The sequence below is a fragment of the Coffea arabica genome, chromosome 10e (assembly GCF_036785885.1).
Source record: "Coffea arabica cultivar ET-39 chromosome 10e, Coffea Arabica ET-39 HiFi, whole genome shotgun sequence".
Taxonomy (NCBI): Eukaryota; Viridiplantae; Streptophyta; class Magnoliopsida; order Gentianales; family Rubiaceae; genus Coffea; species Coffea arabica.
Genome location: NC_092328.1, coordinates 5001705 through 5029549, shown reverse-complemented (window position 1 = coordinate 5029549; position 27845 = coordinate 5001705). Strand labels below are relative to the sequence as shown.

The window sequence follows — 27845 nt, the reverse complement described above, 5'->3', positions numbered from 1 at the left end:
ACTTGGCACAATATTATAGGTGGCATTGAGTTGGCATAGAAAACATGTCACCGAAAATCCCAAGTGGGATTAAGGACGTGAGTTTGGGATAGGTCTAGCATCCAATTTTGGATGGTAAAAATGTAAAAGTTTTGTTTGATGAAACTATGATAATAATAAGGATAAAATTTGAGATATTGTTTGAATTTAATATAGTATATTTTTTTTTTGAAAAAAAAAGGATTGGGACTATTTTGTTGTTTGTTATATTATTTCGGTAGGATTGGCACAAGAATTTTGTATATATTTTTTTTGGATGATTGTGATTATGATCTTGTAACTTTATTTATTGATTTTTTTAATACAACATTATTACAAATAATCCTATATTGGGAGCAAAGGAATGGACTTGACCAATCTATTGAGAGACTCATCTAATTTGTTGTAGAAATTTGAAGAGAGTTAAATAACTTTTGATCATGTTCCCAAAAAAATTCTAAAGAGAAAACACGGTCAGGAGTCAACTGAGGTTGGTTATTTATTGATTTATAAATTGGGTCAATAAAAGAGGATAGATAATAGTGGATGAGTTGGAATCTATTATGTTGGATTTTGGAGAAATTGTCAAATACACGTGTCACTGGGAGTTACACGTGGAGGATTTTTTGTGCCACGAGGGCTACAACTGTCAATTATGTGGCATTTTTAATGTATGTGTCACTTAGGAGGAGATCGCGTCGACCCTTCATTGAAATCTGCATGATGATCTTTGTGTGCGTGTTCGTCTGTGTGAAATCCAGGGGTTCTACTCAGTGCATATATATACTATGGATCGACTATGGATCGAGATGAAGGCTCCATGTAACTTGGGTAGATTTCTGAAACGAATTATGTATATTGTTGGATCATGAAGGTTAATTCTAAATCAATTCCATGTCCTTTTACAAGGCATAGGTCCTACAAAAAGTATTAAATAGTTAATTCACTTAATTGTCATCAAATTGATAACAATGTATAGTTTAATTGATAATTGTTTCACCTTAATCAAATGGATCGAGAATTCGAGTCACAATAGTGTTATACGGTTGATAAGAGTGCTGATTAGTTAGTAAGACAACTTCACATTTAAGGTTTTAACCAATAAATCTTGAATTCGAGTCATAAGTAGGTGAAAAATCACAGTTGATTTCTTAAAAAAAAAAAAAAAAGTAGTAGAACCTACAACAGTGACAAATGCTAAACTGAACGAGAAAAAGTAAAGAATCAATGATGTGAAAAATATTTTATTATCTATTTGTTAACATAGAAGTTGTATGGAGTAAGCCATGTGATTCGGACAGCTGGTAAGTGAGTTGTTAATGCTAACAGAAAGTTCGATTCCTGCAAGTGGCGTCTTGAAAAGTTTTGGACCAAACTTTCACTCTTGAATAAGAGTCGGACTCTGCGGGCATTCCCCAGATCGAATCCAAATTAGTCTCACTAAGGGTGGGGATACCGGGTGCAGAAAAAAAAAAAAAAAGTCGTATGTTGTGTTTCTTGGAGTTAATAATCTTTTAAATGGTAATCAACCCATTTCCAAATGACAACAACAATAATAATGGCAATTAGAGAGGGTAGAAACTGTTCCACAATAAAATATTTTTTATGAAGAGTGTTATTTTGGCAAAAAACTCAGCAATACAAAGAAATCAAAAACGATATCCAAGCAGCACTGTCTTAGCAGTCCATGTCCGTACCAAAATTATCCGCTGTATCTAGAGTTAAGATCTACATTATCCACAAATTTTTATCTGAACTTGGAATCTACCGTTGAGATCCCCCATAATCATTTACTGTAAATTCCTACCCTTGATTTTTTTTCTTTTTTTTTTTTTTTTAAGGACAGATTTGGTTTGGGGCTTGATAGATCCGTAACCTCAATCAAAGGGGATGGATATATTTGTTTGTTTGTAGGTAAAAGTTGTTTTTGGTAGCAAGTCTTGCACTGTTAAACTACCTATTCAAGAGAGAAAAGAAGCATCCGTACGGAAATAAACATAGGTTTGGGCATATTTATGGAATACAGACATAGATAGATAAGTTAAACAGTTTCGTACGCAGCTGCCTGGATTGAAATGATCGAAAGGCAAACAATCTCAAGTCAGTTGAATAAAATTGGATTGAAAGCAGGACAATACTCTACTACAAAACTACAAATAGCATCCAAGTCAAAGAAAACCTGGGTTCGTGCTAGAATAAAACATCGTGAGATTACCAAAACACTACGAGTTTGATTTGCTTCCTGCGTTCTTTTGCAAGTTTTCCATTTGACTGGTTATTTATTTATTTATTTTTTTTAAAAAAATAGAATCTTATTCAATTAGGAGCTGAGTTGAGGATTTAGGAATCAAAAGCAATGATAGCAACAAAATCAGAACGGTTGAATTGTGATACTTTGCCAGGAAAGTTTACTAAATTTGCTAGATTTTGTCTCCAAATGCTATTTATTATGAGTAAGTTTTTTATACACCTGTCAACGATACGTTGTGGCTTCCCAGGTAACTATTCATCCGACATTAAAATGGGATGATTCAATTCAAAATGAGACACCATTTTAAGAATCGAGTCAGAAAAAGCTTTTTGTTTTTTTTTTTTTTCAAATTGGAATTTACGATGTTTTAGACATAGTAGTCTTCATTTTCGAGTGGACTGTGTACATAAATATGATTAGAAACTAAACGAGCTTACGTAACACAAAGCACTTGAACAATAGTATAGAAGCCCTACGAGTCGATTCAAATTTTAATCTAATCGATCCGAACCTCAGCTTAATTTTATTAAACTCGACGAATTTTCAATATAAAACTCAAGCTCAAATCCAACTCAAATTTAAATCGGATCGAATTTAGAAAAATTAAAAAAATAATTATTTTATTTTTTAAAAATAAATAAAATAATAACTTTTTAACAAATAATAAATTATTAAAAATATATATACTTTAATTATTAAAATTTATATTATATATATTTATATATATATATTTAGGAGTCGAGCTTTGATACAAGTTACTTGCGAGTAACTCCACTCACGTGCAGCCCTATAGAAGACAATAGGTGCATATGAAGCTCTTGAGACGATTTTAACTCCCTCAATTAAAGAATTCGAGATTAAAACCATTTCTTTCTTATTAGACCCAAAAAGTTGCCCCCCCCCCCCCCCCAAAAAAAAAAACTAGAAAGTTGCACCGCATCATTTCCGGTTTCAAATTTTTATCTCTTGCATATAAGAATCCGAAAGGTCTTGAAACTGGCACTGTTTAAACTGATTTCCAGAATCAGTCAGTTTTTTAGCCAATCTTCAAAATCGGGAAAAAAAATTTGAGAGAGAGCATCTATAAACAAAAAAGCAACTAAGCATGGATTTTTCTCAGAGCTTATAAGAGATGTAAGCAAGCATACCTTAGTACAGGCTAGATTCACCAGGTATAATCTTAGCACAGACAAGATTCAAATCATCCAAGGTATACTTAACCATTCTTGCCTAAAGAGAAAAAGTGCACAAAAAACGTAGACCAGAAGAATTGATCACCGCTTAGCACTCAAGCCATCAGGAAAACCTTAGGAAGACCGAGTGACCAATTCAGTGCTCATAGGTAAAACTAGAAGATTAATTCTATTATCCAATCTCAAACTCAAGGTCGATGGCAGCTAACACAAAACTGAGAGATATATGGATCTATTACATGAAACTTTTAAAAATAATATTTCTAATACAGGGAAATAAGCGATAAAATAAAATCCTCTCAACAAAAGCCTTAACATCACTCATTCTGATCTCATGGTGCCATCAAACAACAGAATTAATGATCCCCGGGCAGAGACTTGATGATATCCGAATCACCTGCAGCATAAGCCCAGTACAAGTCAATAATATGCAAATCATTTGTTTATGGGGAAAAAGAATATGTCCAATAACATAACAAAGAAGATGAACAGTTACCAGGGTCAACGATGCTAAGACAGGATACCCGAAAATACTTGCCGCATGCAGTTCCAAGATCAACATTGTCTACAGGATAGAAGGTGGCCATCAGACATTCAGGCAAATGAAACTAATGTGACTCAACATATGCAGATTCAGACTCAAATAACAGTCATAACAACAAAAACTAATAATCTAGACAAACTAGGGGTCATCCAACAGTCCTAAAATCACTATTAGACAGTCCTAGAGTGGAAGTTCATGATATTATCAAAGTCAGGCAACAGAATTGCATCCAACAGTCCAAAAATGTCTCTTAGACCTGTTCCCAGGTTAATTAGAGTAGACTTAATCAATCAGACCATTCACTCCCCACAAGAAAAAATTTATCAAATTTCAACCAAGCAACTCAGAAATTCTCTAGGCATCCCAAAATCCTAAGTGCACAGAACCAAATCACCTGTGAAAACAGAGGAGCTAAACAGGTGGTCACACCCCAGCGAAACTCCAACTCTTATAGTTGAAACCTTAACGAAATCAATATAAATATAAACTATGTAATACATGATGGCAAAGGTCTGATCCTACCATGCTAGTTATATCTTACATAAAGACTCTGCAAGTTCATGCCTACACAAATTACTAGACTATTTGTACTTCACTATTACTGCTTCGCAAACGGGTATGCCAACTGACTCATTGGTGCAATTCATATGATTACTGCTACTAGATTACAACAAATGCACAATTAGTATCAGATATATCTCAATTAAAATTAAAATCAATAGCACTTACTTCCATTGTAGTGATGAACTCCAACCTTAGCAAGCATAGCATAGTACTCAATCTCAGATTTCCTCAATGGGGGGCAATTATTTGAGATCAAAATCAGCTTCCCTACAAAATTTTATTCCATTTTCCATCAGAAACCAAACTTAAAAACCCAATCTTTTCAACAAAACCCAAACATTTCCTCCAATCAAGAAACTTTACCCTTAGAGTTCCTGAGAGTCTTGAGAACAGTTTTGTAACCAAGAGTGTATTTTCCACTCTTCATCACCAAAGCCAACCTGTTATTGATGCTCTCATGGGTCTTCTTCTGCAATTTTTCCATTTCTTTTAGCAATTTCCAGCCAAACAAAATGAACTTAAAAATTCAAAACAGTAATACAGAGAGGGAAAGTGGAAAACTGTTAAAAGGAGTGGCGAAGTTACCGTCTTTTTGCCGGCGGTGGCCATGGTGTATGCTGTCCGGAGTAGCTCAAGCCTGCGGCGGAAGCCTGTGCGGAGACAGAGGAAAAGGGGAACGATTTGGTATATTGGGTAACAAAGAAGAGGAGGAATATTAGGGTTTATTGCATGTGCATATCACGTGATTATAATTTTTGTCGACTGCTTTTCGATTGAATGAAATAGGCCCACTGAAGGTTTTGGGCTTGCTTTGTTCACAAGGCCAATTGGGGCAACTCAGGAGGAATGTAGTCCGTTTTTTAAATCCACGTGACTTGTTTTTCTAATTTGATTATATGTTTCGAGTCGACCAATCATATACTATTACAATTTAATTCAAAACGAAATGTTTCTTTTCGTCATAATCATAGGACTGACACTTCTATTAATCGATCGTGAAAGATGTGCATGAATGAAACCAATGATAAGACAAAAGCCGTATTTGATAATTCAATTCAGTATTTTAAACGCTAACGTGTTTATCGTTCACGAATATCGTGATTTAAAATCGTTTGCAATTCAGTACTTTAGACGTTAATATGTTTATCATCCATGAATATCGTGATTTAGAGTCATTTTTTTATAGGTGGACTCAATTATGTTGTTGTGGCTTTCGACCTCTAAGTGCTGGTATTGCTCATCTTGTTTCAATTATGTTATGGCTCGCCTAGAGTACCAATGTGGCTTTGGTATGTCATGGTTCCTCTGATAAGCATGACGAATTAAGCTTCCAATGTATGCGTTTATGAAGTAATCTAGACCAGAAGGGAAAGGCAAGATGTCACAAGATGCCAAGAGAATAGCAGACACATTCTGGTTAACAATGCCAACCCCCTCCAAAATAGAAGTATGAAAAGGAGGAAGCAGAAAAACAAGTTCTGTATTGTTCTGTGTTTATGGTTCTTTGTCAGTGCTTTTTCTTTTTTTCCGGATGTCCTAATTTCATACTAAACTAAGAGGAAAAAGTTGTGAGCCCTGGCAAGAGTGAGGCAACAAGCTTTTCATCTCATGCCTTTGCCACCATATAAGGACAAATTCTCAAGTGTCAATAAGGTTACCTTTTGATATGTGCCGATTAGTACCAAAATTAAGAAATGAGTATCCCAAAATGTAAAATCGTACTTAGTATTGGTAGTCTTCAACGGTAAGTATTTACCCGGCGAAAAAGCTCTGTCACTGTTTTCACAAAGTACCCTGGTTTCCATTTAAGCAACACAACTCATTCTGAGTACTCAAAATGATGGTAGTTTAGCTCGACTAAATCTGGCTTCCAAAGGAGGAAGAAAAAAATAGACACTATTTTCTGAACATTCTACAACTGCCTGACAAAAGAAACAAGCATTTACAGATAGATACATGCAAAATAGAGCTACCAGAACGGCAACCATAATGTCAAGTGTAGCAGCAACAAACTTGTTTTGCAATAATGGTTGTAGAGAATGTGAACGGACAATGCTGCAGAAGATTCTTCTGGAGCTCTACGAGCAACAGCAGGGACGACTGCATGGCCACCGGGGGTCCTCTGTTGCTCATTTGTTGGCAATGGATTGACAGCAGAATTTGGTGATGGTGTTAAATGCACCCTGTCACTGTCCCTTATGTCTTGACCTGTGAAAATCAGCTTAGTTATACAAAGGAGCAAAGCAACGCACAATCAAGAAAATATTTTCAATGAAGATTGACAAAGAGCTAAGGTCGTGTGTGAGTTTGTGAAAGAAAATAATACACGAAAAAAGGCAAAAGAGACAATTGGAAATAAATTCCAATTTACAGTATAAGAAGCCACAGTTAATTATGGGATGATGGCAAGAAAAAATCATTATACTTACCTCTTCTATAGATGTTCTATTGTAGCAGAACAGCAGTTCATATTAGTTTTATTTAGCCAATAAATATTCTCGTGGAAAAGGAAAAAGGGGATACATTTGGAAAAGTTCATGTTGGCATCAAAAGATGCACCATTTTCAGACACCAGTATGAGAATCATTGGTACTGAAGTTTTTGTCCACTTATTTGCTTCATTGATACTTCTTCTGAATGTTATCATATCATATCAGTCCCTTCTTTTTTGTTTTTTGGTGTGTTTGGTGTGGGGGGGGGGGGGGCCATGGAGTGCTGCTATGGTGGCAATGAGGCAACGACCTCTACCAATTTTATCAATCAAATAAGCAAATTAAAAGACAGAATAAGTGTGCATTTCACCACGTAAAAAAGCTCAGTTTAAGCAAGAACAGCACATATTTTGTCTCTGTCATTGCGATATCAGTCATTGAATTTGTACAACTTCCAGTCTAGGTATTCAAAGAACTGGTGAATCATCTAAGTAGTGATTGGACCACATAAACAGGATATTTACCACCGTACATTAAGAAAATTGTGATCAAGCCATCTCAGTCAAAACAAAGTTGTTAAAAGTAAACTACCACCAATGCAGTACTACCTTCCTTTTATCTTATGGCTGAAGAAAGCAACCTCATGACAATCAAATTGAGCACAGAAAGTTGACTTACAGTTTGAATGGGACCATCCTAACTTCAAATTTTCCCAATCAAACACCAAGCGGTATCCCATCATAAAGTTCTCTGCATAGTGCACATATGAAAGATAATAAGCGAGGTGCATCTTTTGTTGCTTGTGAAAGATGTGCATCAATGAAGTTAATGACAAGGCAAAGCTGAAAAAAGTTGTGAGCTGTAAAACACAGGAGATGCTTTTTGTTATACTAATGTGTGTGTGTGTGAGAGAGAGAGAAGTAGGAGGAGGAGGAGGAGGAGGAGGCCAGAATAAAATTTGCAGCGAGGCAAATAGCACAAGGCTTAAGATTCAAATAAGCAGCAAAGAACGAGAGTACCGACGTCCAATGATACCAATTCCTCCATCCAAGGGTTGTATGCCCAAACAATACAGATCATCTCCCTGCACCAAAACTTTCCTCTTGTGAGGAATCTATATATTTAAGCTATATATTGTGTGATATAATTCAACGGTCATTTGCAAATAAAATTCTCATACTACAAGACAACATTTGCTGTCTAATGGAACAAAAAAGACAAAAACATGAAAAGACAAATAATTGTCACATTATGTGACTGCATCGAAATGCAAGCAGATATATAGAAGAAAGGAAATGGAAAAAGTATGTACGAAATTATTTGAGTAGAGTGACAGACAAATCACTTCTTCATGTTCAGCCTGTAACAGGCCATATCATCCCAGAACCAGAGAAGCCTAAGTAATAACAGATCATCTATTTTTCTTTAATGAAATCTGGTAATCTCGTCTAAGTTACGCAGAGGAAAGATATTTACTGAGCAACAAGAAGAATAAAAAGCAAAGCAATTACATTGTGTAATATATACACAACTACATGAAAAATGAAGCATGTCTAAGCATGTTGTACATGCCACTGGACTAACCTTCTTCATTGCATCATTAACCTCATAAAACAAAGTAAGATTTTGGGATTGATGTTAGACTCAGATATCTCAAGAGAACAGTCTAAAGCAGGAATCATCCAATGGGCAGGTTATAACGAATGCTTCTACTTGTTGACCAAAAGTACACCCAAAATTCGGGATACAAATATAATCCAGATCATGGAAGTTTCTTATTCTTAGAAATAGAATAGACAAGAGTTGATCTCGCAACCTACTTCAATGGATAGAGCTTCACAAGACATAAGAAAACATAATCACATTTAGCGAGTATTTACTTCAAAAACTCATGAACAACGTTGAATTGTTATACTAAACAATCTAAAGGATTTAGCTTTTAAATCCAAAGCGTCCTTTAATTTCATTCTCACAGAAATTCTAGCACTAAATTCTTTTTCACACGCAACAAGATTGAGCAGATTGCTGTGCATTGCTAGATCACCTGGTAGTCAATTATGTGAAACATGGGGTTCTCTATCACAAAGCTTTGATTCAAGGCAAACTTGAATTTCATGCTAGGAACATCTGGCTGTCCATGTGAACTGCATCAGAAATGTAATTAGTTGACTTGAGCTTTGAGAAATGATGGAAGATTACAGCAACTTCAAAGTCACAAGTTATTTACCGAGCCTTGTAGCAGTAAGGGAACTTCTCTATGCCAGACCTTGTAGCATTCATTTGTTTGTCAAACTAGAAGAACATATATTGTAATTTCAAATACCATAAAGAACTGGATACTGATCTCAGATCATGAACAAAAATACATTGAAAACTTAGAGAGAGAGAGATAGAGATGGAGAGAACCTCAGCAACAAAAAGTTTATAGTCTTCACTAGGAAGGTAGGTGAAGGAAGACCCGCTATCAACTTGTGCTTGAAATCCATTTTGTTTTAAACAGAAACTCCCAATGCAATAATCTTCCACTTCAATGAAGTAGCCAGAACTGATACAGAAGACATAGGAAAATTAAAGATGAGGCAGTATGCAATTAAAATTTTCAAACCAACAAAAACGTTGAAAACTAATCATGCCAAACAACACATAAGAAACCGCAGCTTAACATACTATTCGCCTTTGTATGGTACAAAGGTGGTACTTCTTTGAGTTGCAGGACCCTGGTCTCCGAAGTACATTCTCCCAGAATAGCTATTATCAAAACAATATGAAAATGAATGTGGAACCAGACCAGATCTTGCGAGCAAACTTGGAATAGCAAGTTTCCCAGGTCCCAATCCCAGAAGACCATCAGGAGCAGATCCATCTAGGTCACTGCCACTTTGTTTGCTGCCACATCTGCAATTAGTGAGAAAAGCAAATACTTTGCCAGTCAAATTTACAGTACATGTCAAGTTACAGAACTGTGAATACACAAAAGAAACATACCCTATGATGACCTGAGCTTGGATAGAACCTTCAGGTGCACCACCTCCACTTGAGGTCAAATATAATTGGTCCTCAAAAAGCAATCCCGAGCTTGAAGTATTTTCTGAGTAGTTAACACTGTAAGGGCAGGAACCATTTGGACCTTGGCAGTTCAGACCCAATTCGCATAATTGATGGCTGCAAGACAGGGGCTTGCTGGTACTTGATCGGGAAGGCTCATACTCACTCAGGTCCCTATCCTGCACAATAGATGCCCCAAACATGCCAATCAATTATTGGAAAATTAACTGCTAAACCTGCTTCCAGCTATTAGCTTACATCACGATTCAAAGCAAATGTATCTAGAGCTTGCAACAGGATGCATATAGCAGCACATTGCCGACAAACAAAAATGGGGATATAGCACCGCATTGGCTACCAACAAAATTGTGTATGTCTTGAAATGGAAGGATATCAGTTCAATTCAAAGCTTAGATAAGGTCAAAAGAATTTGAAGTTCATGAATTCATAACTTTTATCCAAACAAAGTAACTACATTGCAGTATCGATATAGAGCAATTTTTCTCGTAGTTCCCCACCTTATACACATCAAAGTGAAATTCCTTAAGACAGAAATGATATATTAGTCTATAGCCACAAATAGCACTCTCACGGAGCAAGTTGCACAAATGAATAGGCATTAGCTGTTATTTCATAAATCACTTAATGAGAAATGAACAAGACTTAAAATGAACATCCTACCAGCATAGAGTAATAACTTGAAGACAGAGGTGCACACTGGATGCAACGACAGGGGACCCAAAACAAATCACTACCAGCATCCAGTGCAACAAGAAAAGAAACATTTGGTGTCCCTATATCAATCCACGTATAATGCAGCCTGCAATAGGAACTTATGGAAGTCAAAAGTATTGAATAAAACAAAAAATTTCACCTAAAAGGGAGAATTTCATCTAAAATATTTTGAATGTCTAATGAAACTGTCATATTAACCACATTCTATTTTACCTTTTCAGATTTTCAAATAAAAGAAGTACTAAAAAAACTGGTAAAAGAAACAGTTTTTGTCCTTTTATAACGTTGATAAGTGATTGTAACCCCATGTTGCCAAAACAATTGCTGATTCTCTCCACCCTTATTACCTTCCATCTTTCCTCTCCTCCCTTTCTTTCTTTATTTTTTCCCCTGATCTCTGAAAATACTCAATCTCAACTGCATAGGACACCCAATGGTAAGAAGATAAACATAAAGTGCTATTTTCTATACCAATTGGCACGATGTAAAGTCTTCTAGATGCCTCATTGACTCCAAGGTTTTCCACCATGTAATAAGGCAATAAAGGAGGAACCCAGAATCTAATGCAACTATTTTGGTTTGCATACTACAGCCCATGATTTACTTGTGAAAAACCTAGGTCAAAGACAGGACAGCCCGTTTACATAATAGTTTTTATACCTCATATCAGAGTCAGACTCTAGTTTGATGGCAACAACTCAGGTAATGACTGCTTCATCATCCTTTCTCTGCCTAACAAGAATGATGCACCTCACTCTATTCATAGCTTAACCAATCATCCAATTAACTTGCTCAGTGGCATTTCACCAAATAGATGCATTATGTCGAGGCAATTGAGATCTTCATTCCTTATTGTCAGCATACTAATGATAAATAATTAAAAAATTTTACAAAGTAGCCAACTCTACCCACGTGGTCCTTTCCTTTATCTCTTTTCTTTTAAGTGCATTTGAATAGGACACAAAAAGAAAGCCGAAAAAAATTTCCTCACTGTGGAGCAGAAGATTCTGTATGTTTGGAGCAACTGATCAGTCAAGAAGAAGAATACAGCCAGTTAATGCCTCAAAGTTAAACTAATTAGCCTGAGCATTCAGATTCATTTATTCCACTTTCTATGAAATGTTGCTAAAGTAAGGACAATGTTCAAAAGCCGCATTCTTCAGAAAATCCAAATGAGGTCAAGCCAGCTTGCTTAATTCTTTAATTCAACCCAAAAAAAAAAACCAATGTTTAAAAAGTACCTTTCTTTTTTTAAGGGGGAAAAAGTACCTCTCTAATACTACCTTTCCTCCTCTAACTCTGACAACCCTCTATCCTCCACTCATTTCACAAAGAACCCACATCCAAGAAGGGGAAAAAGCCACATACCAGGCATAAATATAAACACATTACATAAAAAAAAAAAAAATGAACTAAATCAACAACAAAACAAGAACAATGGTTACCATCCCATGTCATTGCCATAAAAAAAGGTTTCACTCCCTTGAGAAGGAATTAACAGTCGATCCTGGGACCCAAGTTTCAATTTTTGCCGCTTTAAATCACTGCTCAGCAACACCTTCATATGCTCCAAACTTCCCAACTTAGGCAGCGTTATGTTCTTGCCTTTCGAGGACCAGTATGACACAGCTTCTTCAGAGAACCTATGAACTAGTTTTGACGAGTAAAGAGCTGTGGAGAATTGGGTGTAAAGAGACATCCAAAGCACGAAAGTGATCGCAGTTTGGGTGCCCATTTGGGTTCAAGAAAAGGGAAAGATAGTGATGTAGTATATGACCGGTGTAGCTAGATGTAGTCTATGCTTGGTGTAGCTAGACGTGCGGTGAGGGAGACAGCAAGTGTTTGAAATGAAATTCTATGGAAAGAGAAAGAGGTGGATGTAGACAGGACAGTGGACATATAGCATTTATGTGTATATTCCCTCGTATGGATTTGGCTGTATAACTGAATTTTGAATTCACTTGCACTCAAACATACGTTGAAGTAGCCAATTATTCCTTGTCAATCTGGCAAACTCAACATTTAACCCGTCAGTAAAACATAATACTAATCTCTTTTCTCGATCATCCAACTCATTCATTTTTTCCTAGCCATTAATTTAATTAATTCTAAAATTAATTTTCATATTCTCTTTTTGTACTCGTGAATTTGATTAAATTTAAGAGAAATCAACTCCATAACTCGTAAAATTAATCCTACAAACATAACTAATGGGATTATTTCACTTTTTGCTAACTCTTGAATTTAACATATTTCTTAACTTGTATTCATATTGTCTCTTTTCTTTCAGTCGAGCTGTTCTACTTTTTTTTTTTTTTTTTTTGTACTTTGTAAACAAGTTTCTTTAGTTATGGAATCTCCCAATAACATAAACACAAGTAAAACTTGAGACCAACTAATAGAATCAACTCTAGCAAAGGATGCAATTTAGAATACCATCTAGTTGAGCCACTAATTATGCAACCGTTGGGAGGTGTAATGAACACCATGAGAATTTAAAGAAAAGTAGCATTTGAAGTTAATGTTAATTTTGTTCGAGAGTAATTTTTAAGGTGTCAAGCTCAAAATGCAAGGTTTCATACCTGTTGCTCTAGTAAATGTAAGACAAATAACAAAGAGAGCCAAATCCAATCGCTCTAGTAAAGGACAACTAGCGCAGCTCTCTCCCAATCCTTGATTGCTCATAATATGGAAATGGAAACGGGGTCTCTTTAGTTTCAATTCTGTCCAGATGTATAATTTATACAATTTTAATATAAACGTGAATTATAATTGAATTAGTGTAAAACTAATAATTACACTCAAAATATATTAATTTATATCGAAATTGTCCCACTCTAGACAATTGAACTTCAAGGGGAGAGGCTTCGGATTCCTTGGTCACTATTTTATGGGGAAGAATTCCTGCATGGCGAGCGAAATAAAAGGTCTCATGATTGACCAACTGGCATTTCTGTCAGCACGTCGCATGTTTTCTTTAACTCGTTTTCAACGTGGAATCATTTTGCATCCTCCGACCACCTCGTGACGCCCGAGGTTTGGTGTCACGGGGCGCACAATTCGGATTTTTCCTTGTCTTATTTTATTCTTTAGAAAATTAGGCACACTTGCATGTTTCTAACTGCTCAATGAAAAAGGAATCCTAATTAACACCAGTTACGTTTATCTAAAGATTAAAGATAATGATTTGCCTTGAGAGAAATGATTCCGCTGATGCCACGTTACATTGTCCTTGTTAAGTTTATGCCACCTTACTTTATTTTTTTTTTGTTGTAAAGAAGGTCAAACCTATGTGCTTGATTAATGTTTCCACTGATTCATGTTTCTCGTTAGTTGAGATGAATTTTAGAATTAGTTATTTTTTTCAAAGGAAAACTCTAAGCATTTCAAGAGTTAGTTACTGTTTCTTCGATTGACTAATGTCTTTTCTACTAGTTGAGCAGAGTTTTAAATTTTAGTTTTTTTTAATTCAGTGGTTAGAGGTTGTTTATATTACATTTTTGAAGAGTTTTAGAAAAAAATTATCCTAACTTTTTTTTTTAAAAAAAAATGATGTGTATGAAATAAAAAGTGATTAAAAAATGTGTAATAAAGAATATTTATAGAAAATATAAATTTTTTTCTCAAAATATAAAATAATTCAAACAAGACCCAAGCTGTACAAGTAGGGAGTAAGAAGTGGGCAAGAGATCAACTAAGTTGGGTCACTTGGGCGTTTCTAACACCGCTTTGAGTTGTATCCTTGCCCAAGGATCGGCCTTATGTATTTGGGCCTTATTTCAGTACAATCTCTTCTAACACTTTACAAGTTCAGAGGCCCAATTTCCCGCATGAACTTTATGCTTTAACGCGTCCACAAGCTTCCGCCAATTGTCGTTGTCTTCTTACTTCAGGGCGTTATACTCGGGTTGTACGCGCAAATAGTAACTAAAGTAAAATCTTGGATTCTCCATTTGTGGTAATTACTAATTAGCAGGCAAAATTATGTAGTATACTATACACCAGTTTTCTGATAGAGTCATTTTGTTGAAAATCTTGTGTGTTTATTTATTTATTTTTATGTGGGAAGTATTAAATTTAAAATCTCTTACTTACAATCGCTCTCATGTTATCATTGAACTCAACCTTCGCTCCTAAACAAATGTTACATTGATTTGTTTGGATGGATTATTATTTAGTAAATATATATTTTAATTACTTTTTTTTATATTTTTAATCACCTTAATTTTTTTTTATATATGTTTGAACAAAGAATCATATCTTGTACATGCAGTTGATAGGTTGAGCAAAAAAAAAAAAAAAAAAAATATATATATATATATATATATTATTGGTATGTGGATGCAAATTTAGACATTTTTATTTAAAATAAAAAAACACGGAAGAGATTTTGAAAGTAAAAAATAGGTTGAAAAATTATGAGAATTATAAATATTATGTAGTTCCTAATAACTACTAAACAAGGCGAGCTAAACTTTGTTGTAACATTTTTTGTTTCTTTTTTTTTTTTTCCTTTGGTTTCTACATTTTTTGTGTTTAGTAGCAGCAGACTGTTTTCAATGTTTATGAACCAAAATAAACAGCGAACCAAAAATAAAAAAAAAAAGTCCTAAGTGTGGGAAAAAGGGGGAAAAAAAAAAGAAGAAAAACTCAAAAAAGGAGTGTTAAAAGAGTGAGCGGACTTGGACCTAGCAACCCGATTGATTATGTAAACAAATCCGGACATAGATCCGGTTATTCAGTTTTCCTTTCCCAGGGCAGAAACGAAAATAACTGCCAACTCCCTCTTTCCTCTCCGTCCTTATCTTTCTCATCCTTTAGATTATGCAACAAAATATATTAGTAAAATTATTACCAGAAAATTAAATCCCCAAAAAGACTCTTCCTACCTTGTGATCATCTTTTTAATTATTGATTATCCAATTCTTCTGCACCCTTTACTCCCCACCTGAGGACAATAGTTGTGTTCTGCTGAGACAATTCTTATCTCGAAACAGAAAAAATCTCTTATTGCTTGAAATTTGTTTTCTTGAATGTTTTACAGGGGTTGCATTGGCGCAAACGAGTGTAATTGCAATTGGGTTATCATTTTTAAATTACTCTAACGTTTTTCTGGTGTATTTGGTAATTAGGGTTTCGTTTGAATATCTGCTTCGTGAAGGGGTATTTGCACTGGTAAGTGTTTCCTTTAAATATTCTGTTCTATCATGCATTATGCATTTTAACAATGCACAAAATTGTATCTTTTTGGTTTTGGGCATATGGGTTTGCTCCGAAACTTGTGATTAATTAATTAATTTTTTATGCTTCTATTGTTTCTTGAGTGGAATATATATTTTGTTGCTTAATTTCGTTTTACGTTGTACCTTGTGCTAGAGTTCTAAGGTTTCCCGGTGTAATTTTCTTTGAATAGATTACTATAAACTTTTAGGAGTTTTGCCATCCTTCTTTGCGGAAGCTGTTTTGTTAAGGACATGTTAATATAATATTGTTCGTTTCCGAGGCTGACACGTAATTGCTTGTGAAGTTCTTGGTTTTCGATAGTTGCTGTTACTTTAGATGCTATATATACTTAGATGCACTTAAGGGTTTAGTCGGTGTTATTTGGGGTAAGGATCAGGGAAAGAATTTAAAAGAAAGCACTTTTGTCATGTTTTAGAATGCAAAAATAACGAATTCAAGCAGAAAATTATCCCTGGCTGTATATTAAAAATTTGAAAGCAGATGTGATGTATGGATCTTAGAAAAACAATTTTTCAGCTTGTCTCTTTCTCTTTGCTGTTTTCCAAGGTTTATTGGGAATCTGAAATTCCTCATTTGGTTTTCTTTCATGAAAGGATTGGTTGTAAGAGGAAGTTTTTGGCTTGGTGAATAAGAAAAATGTCGACACAATATCCGGTTCTGTATGATCGACCAATCAATAAGTGGAAGGTGGCTGAACTGAAGGAAGAGCTTAAGAGACGTAACTTGATGACAAAAGGCTTGAAGGATGACCTGGTAAGACGATTGGATGAAGCAATTCGGAATGAAAGGGCAAGTTTTGGGACAGAAACGTACAAGGATTTTGAACCCAGCAATAATGAGCCTAATATTCCAATACTGCAACCTCATTCCGGGCAAATTTCTGGGTTTGCTGAGAATAAATATGTGAATGAAGTTAAAGTAGACAACTTTGTCAGTGGGATTCCGATTGTTGATGAAACTAGTGAAGCAGATCAAGCAAAAGCTACTGGTGGTTCTATTTCTGTTCCAGCATATGTGGAATCAGACGTTTTGTGTAATGCTGTTGATACCAGTAACAATAAAGATGAGCTAGTGTCAACACCAATTGGTATCAGTGAATGTCCTGAAAGAGTAATTGGAAACAGCGGACCTGCCAAGGGAAATGAGATTTTGACATCTGCACGTAAGGATGATCTGGACAATGAAGGAATCTTAGAGGCATCTGGCAAAAGCAGCGGTATTTTGACTGAAGTTGTTGATACCCACACTGCATCTATTAGTACAAATACAAAAAATGAGTCTGCAGAGTCAGGCAATGAGGAGCTTGAGGTAGTACCAATTGCAGGTAGTACCATTGCACCTATTAGTACAAGTACAAAAAATGAATCTGCAGAGGCAGGCAACGAGGATCTTGAGGTAGTACCAATTGCAGATAGTGAACAAAACTCACATAACGTTGGTCTTAAGTTGGAGAATGATTCTTTAAAGCCTTCGCAGATGGATGCCGAGTCTCTTGTCTCCTACTCAAGCAACCAGGTACATGAGATTAGCCCAAATTTAGGGTTTCAAGTACAGTGTGAGTCAATTAAAACTGATAGTTTATCTAATTATGAAAAAAATGAAATAAAGGAAAACTTAAATGCTAATAATATTCAATTAGAACCAGAAGTTGTTAGGCAAGAGATGGTACAACCATCATCCAGCAAAGACCCTTCAGGTGGCAGCTTTTATTCACTGGATGATCAAGTGCCAGATGTGAAACCAGGTTCTGTTGTTGAAGCTGATGATGATAAATGTAGTGTGAAAAATATTGAGAAAATTGATAATTCAGGTGAGGGTTCTGCAATGGACCATATCCTGGAGAATAGGACCAAAGATGAACTAGCAGATGATAATAAGTTCACTGAAGAGCCCTCTAGTGAAAAAAAAGAATTGGATGATGTTTTCGGGGCTAATTTGCCTACACAGAATATGGAATCATCTTATGAGGAGAAATTTGAGATTGCTGCTTCTGCTGAGCAAAGAGAGTCGCAAGGTTTGATTGACAGTTACATTTCACTTTAGTTTCCTTTTGATGGGTACTTATGTTTGATTTGTAACCTTTTCTCATTCTCCTTTATTATTCTTCTTGGTGAAAAAATTCACTTCCAAGCAGACGACCAATCCTCAGATGCAAAATTTATTGAGATGACTGACATGACAGATGGAGAACCACTTGAAAAGATAAATCTAGATCAGTCTTCAGCTGATGATTCCATGGAAGATGATAGCTTGGAGGCAAGACAAGCCGACTCCGATTCTGATCCTAAGAAAGTAGGTGACAAGACCAAGCCAAATGAAGAAACTGTTGCAAAATCTGCTGGTGACATTGAAGCTCCACAAGCTGATATTCCTTCTCATACCCTGAAGTCATCACATGCAAATAGTGATCAAATGGCTGAATCGGCTGAGAAAAGAAAATTTGAAGGTATTACTGAGGTTCAGTCCCTTCTTTTCATCTGACCATCCATTCTGCTGATTGTTAAATATGCTAACTCCTTCTGATCGGTATACTCCTGCTGATGTGATTGTTCACCAATTTTAAGAGAATGTGTATTGTTAAAAATCTGTGTAGTTTATATTGGATATTGACAATATTTGGGGTTGTATTGTTTCTCATGAAGCACTGCATCAGCTAAGATGGCTTATTATCTTTCATAATTAGCTATAGAACTGTTGTCTCTTGCTCTCTTCGTTCCCTGCAAAACTGCAAATAGCTTAATCATTGGTCTTGATTGTTGCCTGTTTATTCCCTGCCAATAGCATAGCTGTTGTGCTTTGTGGTAGATAGTCCTCACTAATCAGATATGTATTCCTTGCGAGATGAATGTGTTGGTTGTTATGTTTACGAGGTTTCATTTATTAAATCAGAGATTAAGGATACTGGTTGAGTTAGTAAAATATTTTACCAGCCATAAAATTTGATCTTGGGTTCAGATAAGCCAATATCATATTTTGTATAAACTAATTAGCCATGGAAATTTTCATTTTTGTAATCTGGATTGGTCTCTAAATTGCTTTTAGCAGTTGAAGCTGCACCAGATAATAAGGAACCTCGGAAGAGGCAGAGGAGATGGAATAATGAAAGTGTGAAAATTCCTCAAGCACAAATCCCAGATACTTCACTTTCTGCAACATCAAAGACTGTGGTTCAGAGTGCAACAACTCCTTTTGTTGATGGATCTAACTCTGCAACTGGTAGAGATGCCACCAATGAACGTATTGGTATGTAATTTATGAACTCAAAATTTCCCATATCAAGTCGTAGTTGTGCATGCAATAACTTCTTAATTCTTTCTTTTCCTAAACAATTGCAGTGCCTCCATCGGCGATAACACCTACTAACTCCCTCTGCATTGATCACTTTGTTCGCCCTTTTACTCTGAAAGCTGTGCAAGAGCTCCTCTCCAAAACGGGTACAATTTGCAATTTTTGGATGGATCATATCAAGACCCATTGCTATGTGACGGTAGCTTCTCTCGCTTTCTCCCTATGTTTGTGGCTGCTAATGTGGTGATTTATTGTTGTTTGGCTGATATGCAATAAAGGGATAAAATACTGTTTTGCTTTCTGTATTTTGAGTTTTCTCCTGCTACCTTCTGTGGCGCTTGGGTCTGTATGATGTATACTGTAGCTGTTTCTTGGGGACCTCGATTTGGTTTGCAAAAGGTGCTGTCAAGCACCTTGCATGTATGCACATAAATATAAAATGCTGTTGGTTGTTGAAGTTTTATGCATAACTTCACTGTATTGAGTTTCCTCTGGACCTTTGTTAGAGGAACCACTTGGTCTTAGACTTGAACATTTTGGTTGTTGAAGCAAATAGCGTTGACCTGCTAGTTACTGCAGTAAAGTGAGAGAAAAATCTTTTTTGTTAATTGAAAAAGGACAAAGCAAAAAATTTTCTTTTAAAGTTGGATCATTAAAAGAAGGGTTAAATACCTAAAACTCCCCTGTGGTTTGCCTAATGTTCACTTTACCTCCCTATGATTTGGAAACCTACAATTTGACTCCTAGTCGTTTCAACTAAAGTAAAAGTCTAACGGAAAACATCTAAACTAACGTCTGAAAGGAAAATGCCAAAATTGTCCCTCTATAAGGGTTTTGCGTTAAGTACCAAAAACCCCCCTGTGGTTTGTCAAATGTACACTTTACCTCCCTATGGTTTGAAAATATACAATTTAACTCCCTATCGTTTCACCTAAAGTGAAAATCTAACAGAAATTCCGTTAAATACACTTTAGTTGAAACGACAGGGAGTCAAATTGTAGGTTTCCAAACCATAGGGAGGTAAAGTGAACATTAGGCAAACCACAGGGGGATTTTTGGTATTTAACCCTTAAAAGAAAAGGTCCTGCAATAGTTACCTGTTTGCAGTTTAACAATACGATGCCTGTAAACATTTATTTGTCTGGTAAAACTCTCTGCTCTGAGCCCAAGCGTGATGAATATTTACAGTTTAGGTACGTGATAATGAGTTCTATCTTCTCTGCAGTATGCTTCTACTGAGGAAGCCATGGAGACGCGGAATGCTGTTTACAATCTTCAATGGCCTCCATATGGGGGACGACTTCTGGTTGCAGAGTTTGTTGATCCTGAGGAAGTAAAATTGCGGGTAGAGGCTCCTTCACAATCTGCAGCACCTGTAAACTCGACATCAGTGATGCCATCGCAACCTCCCTCTAAGCAATTGGCTCCAACACCTGTAAACCAACAGGATGTAAGGCAGCAACCCCATCGCTCAGAGCAACAGACCACTTCTGATCCACCCACAACAAGGGAACGCTTGGCTCGGCCTCGTTCTCCGGTTGCTGCGACAGTTGATCCACCAATAGTCACTTTGGATGACCTATTCAGGAAGACCAAAACCACTCCACGCATCTATTATTTACCATTAACTGATGAACAAGTTGCCGTAAAACTCAGCAGACGCAGAAAGTGACTAGTGAATGGAGATTGGCTTGTAGCGAGTTGAAACAGTTTGTGAGAACCTTTGCATCTACTCCCAGCATATGGAATTTGCGAGAGGCTAGCTAGCTTGTCAGTTGTCATAGATTGGTCGTTAATATAGTCAGGGCTAGTTATTAACAAATAGTTGCAGGTTTTTGTGTTTCTCCTCTATATTTTAGGCCATATTTTCTGTAACGCTTGAATAACGCTGGATAGGAGAGTTGTGCAGGCTTTGTTATTTGTACACAGTGGTTGATACTAGATAACAACTTCTTGCTCGTGAAACAGTTTATTAGATGTATGCCAAAACTGCTTCTTTCTTTGCCAGGTATCTCGGGGTGGGAATGGGTTTATGATTGCATAGCAAAAAGTTTCTTGGTGATTGAAAAAGTTCAGGAAACAGGTGGTTTGGCAATCCTTTTACCCGAGCTTGCAGGAGCATCTATTAACTGATCATATTCTATCCTTGTCTTTACGTATCTTTGCTTTTGATGGGGATGAAATCCTAGCCTCTTAAACGAGTCTTTATCTTCTTTGGAAAATTAGAAGAAATGGAAAAAGAAAGAATATCAGGCCAACGACCAGAACTGTTTTGCGCCTACCAACTTTTCAGGCTTTATCCACGTTTTTCCTCATCTTTACTCTATATGGGGATTTAATTTTTATCATCTTTCAAAAATAATAAGAAATGGAAAAAAAAAAAAAAGAAAGAAGTTTTTGTTCAAATGGTAAGGCCAAAAGCCAAGAATTGTTTTTCTTTTGCATGATTGCATCAACCAATTAGGCTAAGATATTAGAACATCTTATTCCACTTAACAACTCTTTAGTTTGTGAGTACTTTCAACATCTTTAGGGTCGGTCGAACCAAACAATGCCCATAGGATCTCTCTCTCTAAATTTTGTGTGTCTTCAATCAGTTGGAGGCCTAACAGCCAAGCATAAACCAACCAAACGATGGCAAGAAGCACCCACCTAATATGGGCTTGATTGACTTTGGAGGATTAAAAAATAAGATGACCCCTCTCCGACCTATATGTGCCCACCTATTCTAACATGTGCTATACCGTCAGACAAAAGTTTGTGCTCCAAGCCCAAGCATGAGTTGATTGTATTTAGGCTAAATTTCTATCTGAGATTTGTTGAGGACTTCTCGAGCAATAACAATGCTGTTTACCTTCCCAATCAAGATGAAAACCATAGAATGTTTGATACTACATGCTAATTACCTACATCCAATGCTAAATGTATTGAAAATAAAAAGTATTGAGCTCAAGTACCTTGATGTGGTATTATTACTCATCAAACTTGTCTCGATAGCTTAATCGTACGTTTTCTAGCTTTTGCTCCGTTAACGTTGTTGTTTTCTAGCTTTTGTTTGGTTGAAGTGTCAAGTTTCGATACCTTGCACTTCTTATTATTCAGCCTAAAATTTAAGGATGAACATGAACTTACTAGTAGTATTATTATGTTTAATACCACGACTTTGGTTTGAGAAACCATGCGCTCTCAGCCATATGCTATGATCATGTCCTGCCAAGAAACGTTGGACCTCAAGTATAGAATTCTGGCTTTCTTTCTCTGGATGGCATTGATCAAAATGGATCAGTCGGAATAAGAATATACTGTAGGATCCCATATGAAGAGGAATGCCGGCTCTTGCATGAATTGATCGAGACGCGATTATTTGCATCATGTGATTTTGCTTGCTCTCTAAGTAGAGAATTTCTTCTTCCCCGTGCTAGCTTTTGGTTTCTTGTCTTTGGATGGGAAAGTAGATGAACTACTTTTGACGACTCAAAATTCCTTCCCTAGTTGTCTTGTCAGAGACAAATTTGTGAAAGAAAGCATTTTACATGAATGCATTTCTTTCATGGACAGATTCCAAATCCCACTTAAATCACTTTTTTCCGAACTTTGCAATTGATTCGACTATGGTAGTTACTTTTTTTTGGGGTTGTATGGATGGACCGTGATACTTGGTCGCAATGACCACATTTCTTCACTTCTCCAAGATTCCACCTGGGGGACATTACATTCCCAATTGTTTCCTTAATCCTGGCAGAGGACTATTCTAAGTACAATCGTATCAAACTTTTAAGCAAATTGGAGCGAGCACAAGGAGAAACCACTAAAGATTTGTTCCAACAATCTTGGTAAAAAAATGTAAAGCTGATCAGCGGAGATATTTCATCCAATTGCGCTGTTTTGTCATCAGGGCAAAGATGATTTCTGTGTTGACAAAAGGTAAAATGTTGAACACTTGGGTAGAAAATACCGTTAAATAGTCAGTGTGTCAGCGTAGAAAAGATTAATCCAAAAAAGTAAATTTTATATACACTAAAATAAAGATTAGAAAAAAGGTAGCGTGACCTAAAGGAGAAATGATTAAAAGGAAAAAGGATAATTTTTCTTCCATGATTGATGATCAATTTTGCGTGTAGTCATGGATATTATTTGGACAAATCAAGAACATGGTCTCAATCAGGTGTCAATTTAGGCATCTTATGGGAAAGATAAACCGTCCCTGGTCTATGCACATAAACACGTGGAGCCTGGAAAACTGAGAGAACCCAAAAAGTCCCAACCATTCAATAGATAGCGTTTCATTTCATCAACTCTATCCTTAGCAATGTCATCAAGAATTCATCAACTCCACAAAATACATCAACCAAAGACTGAAGCTGAGAGAAGGATTTCAAACAGCGGTCTCTGCAAGGAATGAAGAAACGCGGTTCTGGCTACTTCAAGAGTCAAATTGGTCAATCGGGTCGGTGCATTTTTTGGCCAGTCAACCATGTAAAGTTAATGCATATCCCATCCTGTATTAATTTCTTTATGTATTGATGGTCTCGATCAATATGGTAGAGCAAGTTCGAGGGTTTTGATCATGTTTGACGTATTCTTTGGTCGGCATAGTAAACCTTATCAGATTGAAACTAATGACGTTTGTGCAATTATTAATCATGCAGTTTGGCACAATAACTGCATGATTAGATTAATCCTATTTGGATAAAGGTTAAATGTACCCCACCAGGGATATTGGTGGGTTCAAAGAATCTGGCGCAATTTTCCAGTCTCCTGTGAGATTGAAAATGACGGTGATTTTGATATGGCCATTGCAGAATTGGAGTTATTGCATTTGATTACAGGTGTTTCTTGATCAACAGGGACTAGTTAACTATTACGCTGTGGAGGGTTGGCTGGATGGGGACTTTCTAATTTGGTGCTAGGCTTTTTCTAAAAGGGAGACACCAGCTTTTATTGGGGGTACACGGGGCATATGCCAATGCTCTTGAGAATTAATTTTTTGTTGGCAGAGGCGTTCAGGATTTCGGTGATTGATATTATGTGTTGCATGGGCCAGTAATAGAGCTAGTGCCTTTGCCCTCAGGAACAGGAAATACAAGCACATGGAAATGTTTTAGTGCACCATCATATTGGCCATGAAAAATGACTCTCTTTTTTTTTTTGGGTTTTCTGGGCTACGATAATAAGAATAATTAATCGATCAAAACTGTGAGAGTTTCTGACATTGAAAAATGGAGAACAGGAAACAACTACTAATGAATCGGCTGAGAACTCCTCCAAGCTACTACGTATAGCAAAATAGAAACACTGTATTCTAGTTTTGATTTCTTTTGAAGGGGCACACACGCTTAATTTGACCTAATAGCTACATATTGAGGGTTACTACGATATTTGACAAGGGAAATGTTTTCTCTTTCTCAAGTGGATGAATTTCATCTCTCTGTGCTTTTTCTCCTCTCATAATTCTTAACCTAATAATTTTTTTGAGCACAGGGACAGATACTACACTTGATCTTAGTCAAAAGGCCGAGAAAGGTATCATTAACGTAATAAATTGATCAGTTTTTATGATTGCTCTCATAGTAATTAAGTTTTATAAAACTCGTTACTTAATAAGGATTTGTTACATGCTTATGTCATAAAAGTATAAAGAATTAGGATGCACTACATGCACTCAAAATATTTGCACCCAAATTAATTACTACACCCTCTGTTCCATTTTGATAGTCTTAGTTTTTGTCCACATAATTTAAGCAAAAGTAGTTAATTTTGTTGGAATAATAAATTTATGCTGCTATTTTCCTAAAATATCCTTACATTAAATAGAGTACAACTTTATATTAATTATTCATGAAACCTTGAATTGATGGTTTATGAGAACTTGAATTGATGATCAAGAAAGAATCAATCCCCATTTCACTTTATTTCACATTTTGGCTTGAAAGAATAATAAAGCTGGTTTTTCATATATCAATATGGTTTGAAAAATCTAAATGTATTAAATGGGGTAGGTTAACAATATATATTAAAATAAGATAGTTTATACTAATAACACCCTACATTGAATAAGAGTATTTTAGATAAATTAAAAAATAACTATATACTTCAATTGGAAAATGGACTACAATTTGGGACAGATGAAAATGAAAACAAGACTATCAAAATGGGACGGTGGGAGTACGTTTTTTTTTGCCCCTCGACCATCGAGTTGTAAAAGAGAGAAGAAGAAATCAATTCAGTGGCTTGATAAGGTTTAATTAACTCCACAATTCATTAATCTAATGAAAAACCTCTTAAAACCTATAATAAAGACTACCCAAGTAAAAGCCAAGCAGCTTAACTTTCAAACTACGTCCATGTCTATGTCCAATCACTTTAATTAATATCAGCTTATCTCAACGTAACTAAACTGATTAAGATTGACACATCAAAAATTGGAGGTCTTGATTCAAATTTCCTCTCCTCAACATCTTAAATTTCACCCCTCTACGACTAAAAAAAATATTAAAAAAAAGTAACTAAGCTGGTCTTCTGAGAACGCTGTTTTTCGTTTTGTCCTTTTCTTTAAAGATTACTACATCGAGAGGCTACGATATATACTAATGTGAATACTCATGTTACGCATGATTCTGATATTATTGAAAAAAATAAAAAGCAATGGTGAATTAAAAAAAGTTAAAAAAATTGTACCAATATAATTAAAATCTAAGATTTGTTTAGTAATAGTTCAAAGAATGATAAAATATGTACATCATTCAAGAGCTATATTTTTGTGGAAGATGGATCTTGAAATAATAATAGAAATTTATATTAGAAAATAGATGATACATGGATAACAATGAATGTAATCGCATTTTCAAAATGAATTGCTTACAAATATTATGCATTCAACTTGATAATCTTGTATGAAGGTGCGAATATTTTTCGCACCAATTAACCTTTAGTACAAAAGTCAATATTGGTGGTTTAATTGACTCTATTAAATTTTGTGGAGTTCATACTACAAAAGAATGTACGGTGAGACATGTCTTTTTTAGAAGTAAACTTATTGAATCTTTTGAAGTATTTCAGTTGGATCATTGCAACATAAGCGTTGTCTTATGATCAATTGTTTTTTCCTTCGCAATCTTGTCAGTTTGGAATTAAGGCGCTGTTGAAATACTTATAAATGGGATCGTCCATAGTGACAACTTGATACATAGTCTTTTTTTTCTCATTGTATTTGGTTTTTGTGGATAACAAATGAAAATGAGTTAGTAGTCGTCAGTTTTGTGAATAATTATGAGAGTAAAATAAGTTATAACAATTCACATAGAATTGTGGGAATTGTAATTCAAACAGGCTCCTAAATTTTGGATATGTGATTTTCATAATGGTGAATTTCTTAAATTATCAGTTAGTTATTACTATCAGTCGTGTGGTAAGAGACGTAGAATTGTGGAAATTGTAATTCAAACAGACTCCTAAGTTTTTGGATATGTGATTTTTGACAGATTGTCATGGCTGTACAATAATAAATGTCTACTCAAATTGAATACAAAATTTATATCTAGTGGTAGGCAGGATCAAATCCACAGGGATTGGGAGAATTTGGTTTCTTCTAAAATTCAAGATATAGGAGATTTTATAAAAATGATAATAAACTATACTACTTGAATATAATAAATAGCTAAAAATTAAATGACAAATTATTAAGACTCAAATAATATTGGACGAACTCTAACCAAGAAGCAACTTCGAAAATGGTTCTCCTAATTGATCATCGATGCAATCATAATTTCACTTATAAACTGATAAATATGTTATAACTGTCAAACAAACGATAACAGTCAATTTTTCCTTAAATTATCGGTTTCGAATCTTCTATCCCCAATTAGTTTTTATCTCCTCTATCCCTTCATTGTACAGTTGTCACGTGTTTCTAATTTTTTGATAACCCAAACTCAAATAAACCAATAATAATCAGTTGACAAGTTTACTCAAAACCAAAACTTGCAGTCTTTTTCTTCATGTAAACTAGAGTTGAAGAAATTCTGATTGGTGAACCACCGATTGATTTATCCAAAGAAAAAAATAGTTTTGAGCTATTGGAACCGCTTGATTTATCCAAAGGCAAAAAAGTTTTAAATTATCTGTTTTAATTGGTTTTAAATAAACTTGTCAACTGATTATTATTGGTTTGTTTGAATTTGGGTTATAAAAAAGTTAGAGACACGTGGCAGCTATACAACGAAGGGACATGGGAGATAGAGACTAATTTGGGAATAGAAGATTCGAAATCTAAATTATCGATAGCTAAGATACGACCGTTAGCTATTACCCTAATTACGAAATAATTTTAGGTACGATTTTAGAGTTCAATATTTCAATTGTTTTAAGAATTAGAAAAATCATATTCTAACCAAACAACACGCTACGAGAGTTGTTTCAACTTAACCCGTATATTTTCCTGACACAAAGTCAATCATACCATTTATCACTAACTTAAAATAATTAAACAATTACAGATTTAATTACTCTAATTGATTTTAGGTTATTAAATT

The 27845-nt window shown here is 35.4% G+C and overlaps 3 protein-coding genes and 1 pseudogene across 8 annotated transcripts; 1 reads left to right on the top strand and 3 right to left on the bottom strand.

Moving 5' to 3' along the window:
- Positions 1-3608: 3608 nt before the first annotated feature.
- On the bottom strand, positions 3609-5312 carry LOC113713287 (large ribosomal subunit protein eL30). Its single transcript, XM_027236972.2, has 5 exons — positions 5156-5312; positions 4934-5039; positions 4736-4837; positions 3959-4027; positions 3609-3859 (listed from the first exon to the last, which is right to left on the bottom strand). The coding sequence occupies exons 1-5, from the start codon at positions 5177-5179 to the stop codon at positions 3819-3821; spliced, it is 342 nt and encodes a 113-aa protein (XP_027092773.2). The 5' UTR covers positions 5180-5312; the 3' UTR covers positions 3609-3818.
- Positions 5313-6349: 1037 nt separating this feature from the next.
- On the bottom strand, positions 6350-12627 carry LOC140015011 (aspartic proteinase-like protein 1). Of its 2 annotated transcripts, none has more exons than XM_072066792.1 (10): positions 12228-12624; positions 10729-10867; positions 9988-10226; positions 9670-9897; positions 9409-9547; positions 9230-9294; positions 9047-9146; positions 8026-8086; positions 7681-7752; positions 6350-6778 (listed from the first exon to the last, which is right to left on the bottom strand). In XM_072066792.1, exons 1-10 carry the CDS (start codon positions 12515-12517, stop codon positions 6540-6542), a joined length of 1572 nt encoding a protein of 523 aa, XP_071922893.1. In that variant the 5' UTR covers positions 12518-12624; the 3' UTR covers positions 6350-6539. The 2 variants fall into 2 exon arrangements, with proteins under 2 accessions (XP_071922893.1, XP_071922894.1); XM_072066793.1 differs by having other exon boundaries at positions 6638-6778; positions 8022-8086; positions 12228-12627.
- Positions 12628-15472: 2845 nt separating this feature from the next.
- LOC140014935 (uncharacterized) lies at positions 15473-21314 on the top strand. 5 transcript variants are annotated; one of them, XM_072066625.1, is made up of 7 exons: positions 15474-15957; positions 16620-17421; positions 17503-18040; positions 18161-18472; positions 19069-19269; positions 19362-19513; positions 20540-21314. In XM_072066625.1, the coding sequence occupies exons 2-7, from the start codon at positions 16663-16665 to the stop codon at positions 20984-20986; spliced, it is 2409 nt and encodes an 802-aa protein (XP_071922726.1). In that variant the 5' UTR covers positions 15474-15957; positions 16620-16662; the 3' UTR covers positions 20987-21314. The 5 variants fall into 5 exon arrangements, with proteins under 5 accessions (XP_071922727.1, XP_071922726.1, XP_071922725.1 ...); XM_072066626.1 differs by having other exon boundaries at positions 15473-15957; positions 16620-18040; positions 19362-19460; positions 20540-20799; XM_072066624.1 differs by having other exon boundaries at positions 16620-18040; positions 18209-18472.
- Positions 21315-24704: 3390 nt separating this feature from the next.
- On the bottom strand, positions 24705-24841 carry LOC113715240 (U2 spliceosomal RNA; annotated as a pseudogene).
- Between the last annotated feature and the right edge of the window lie 3004 nt (positions 24842-27845).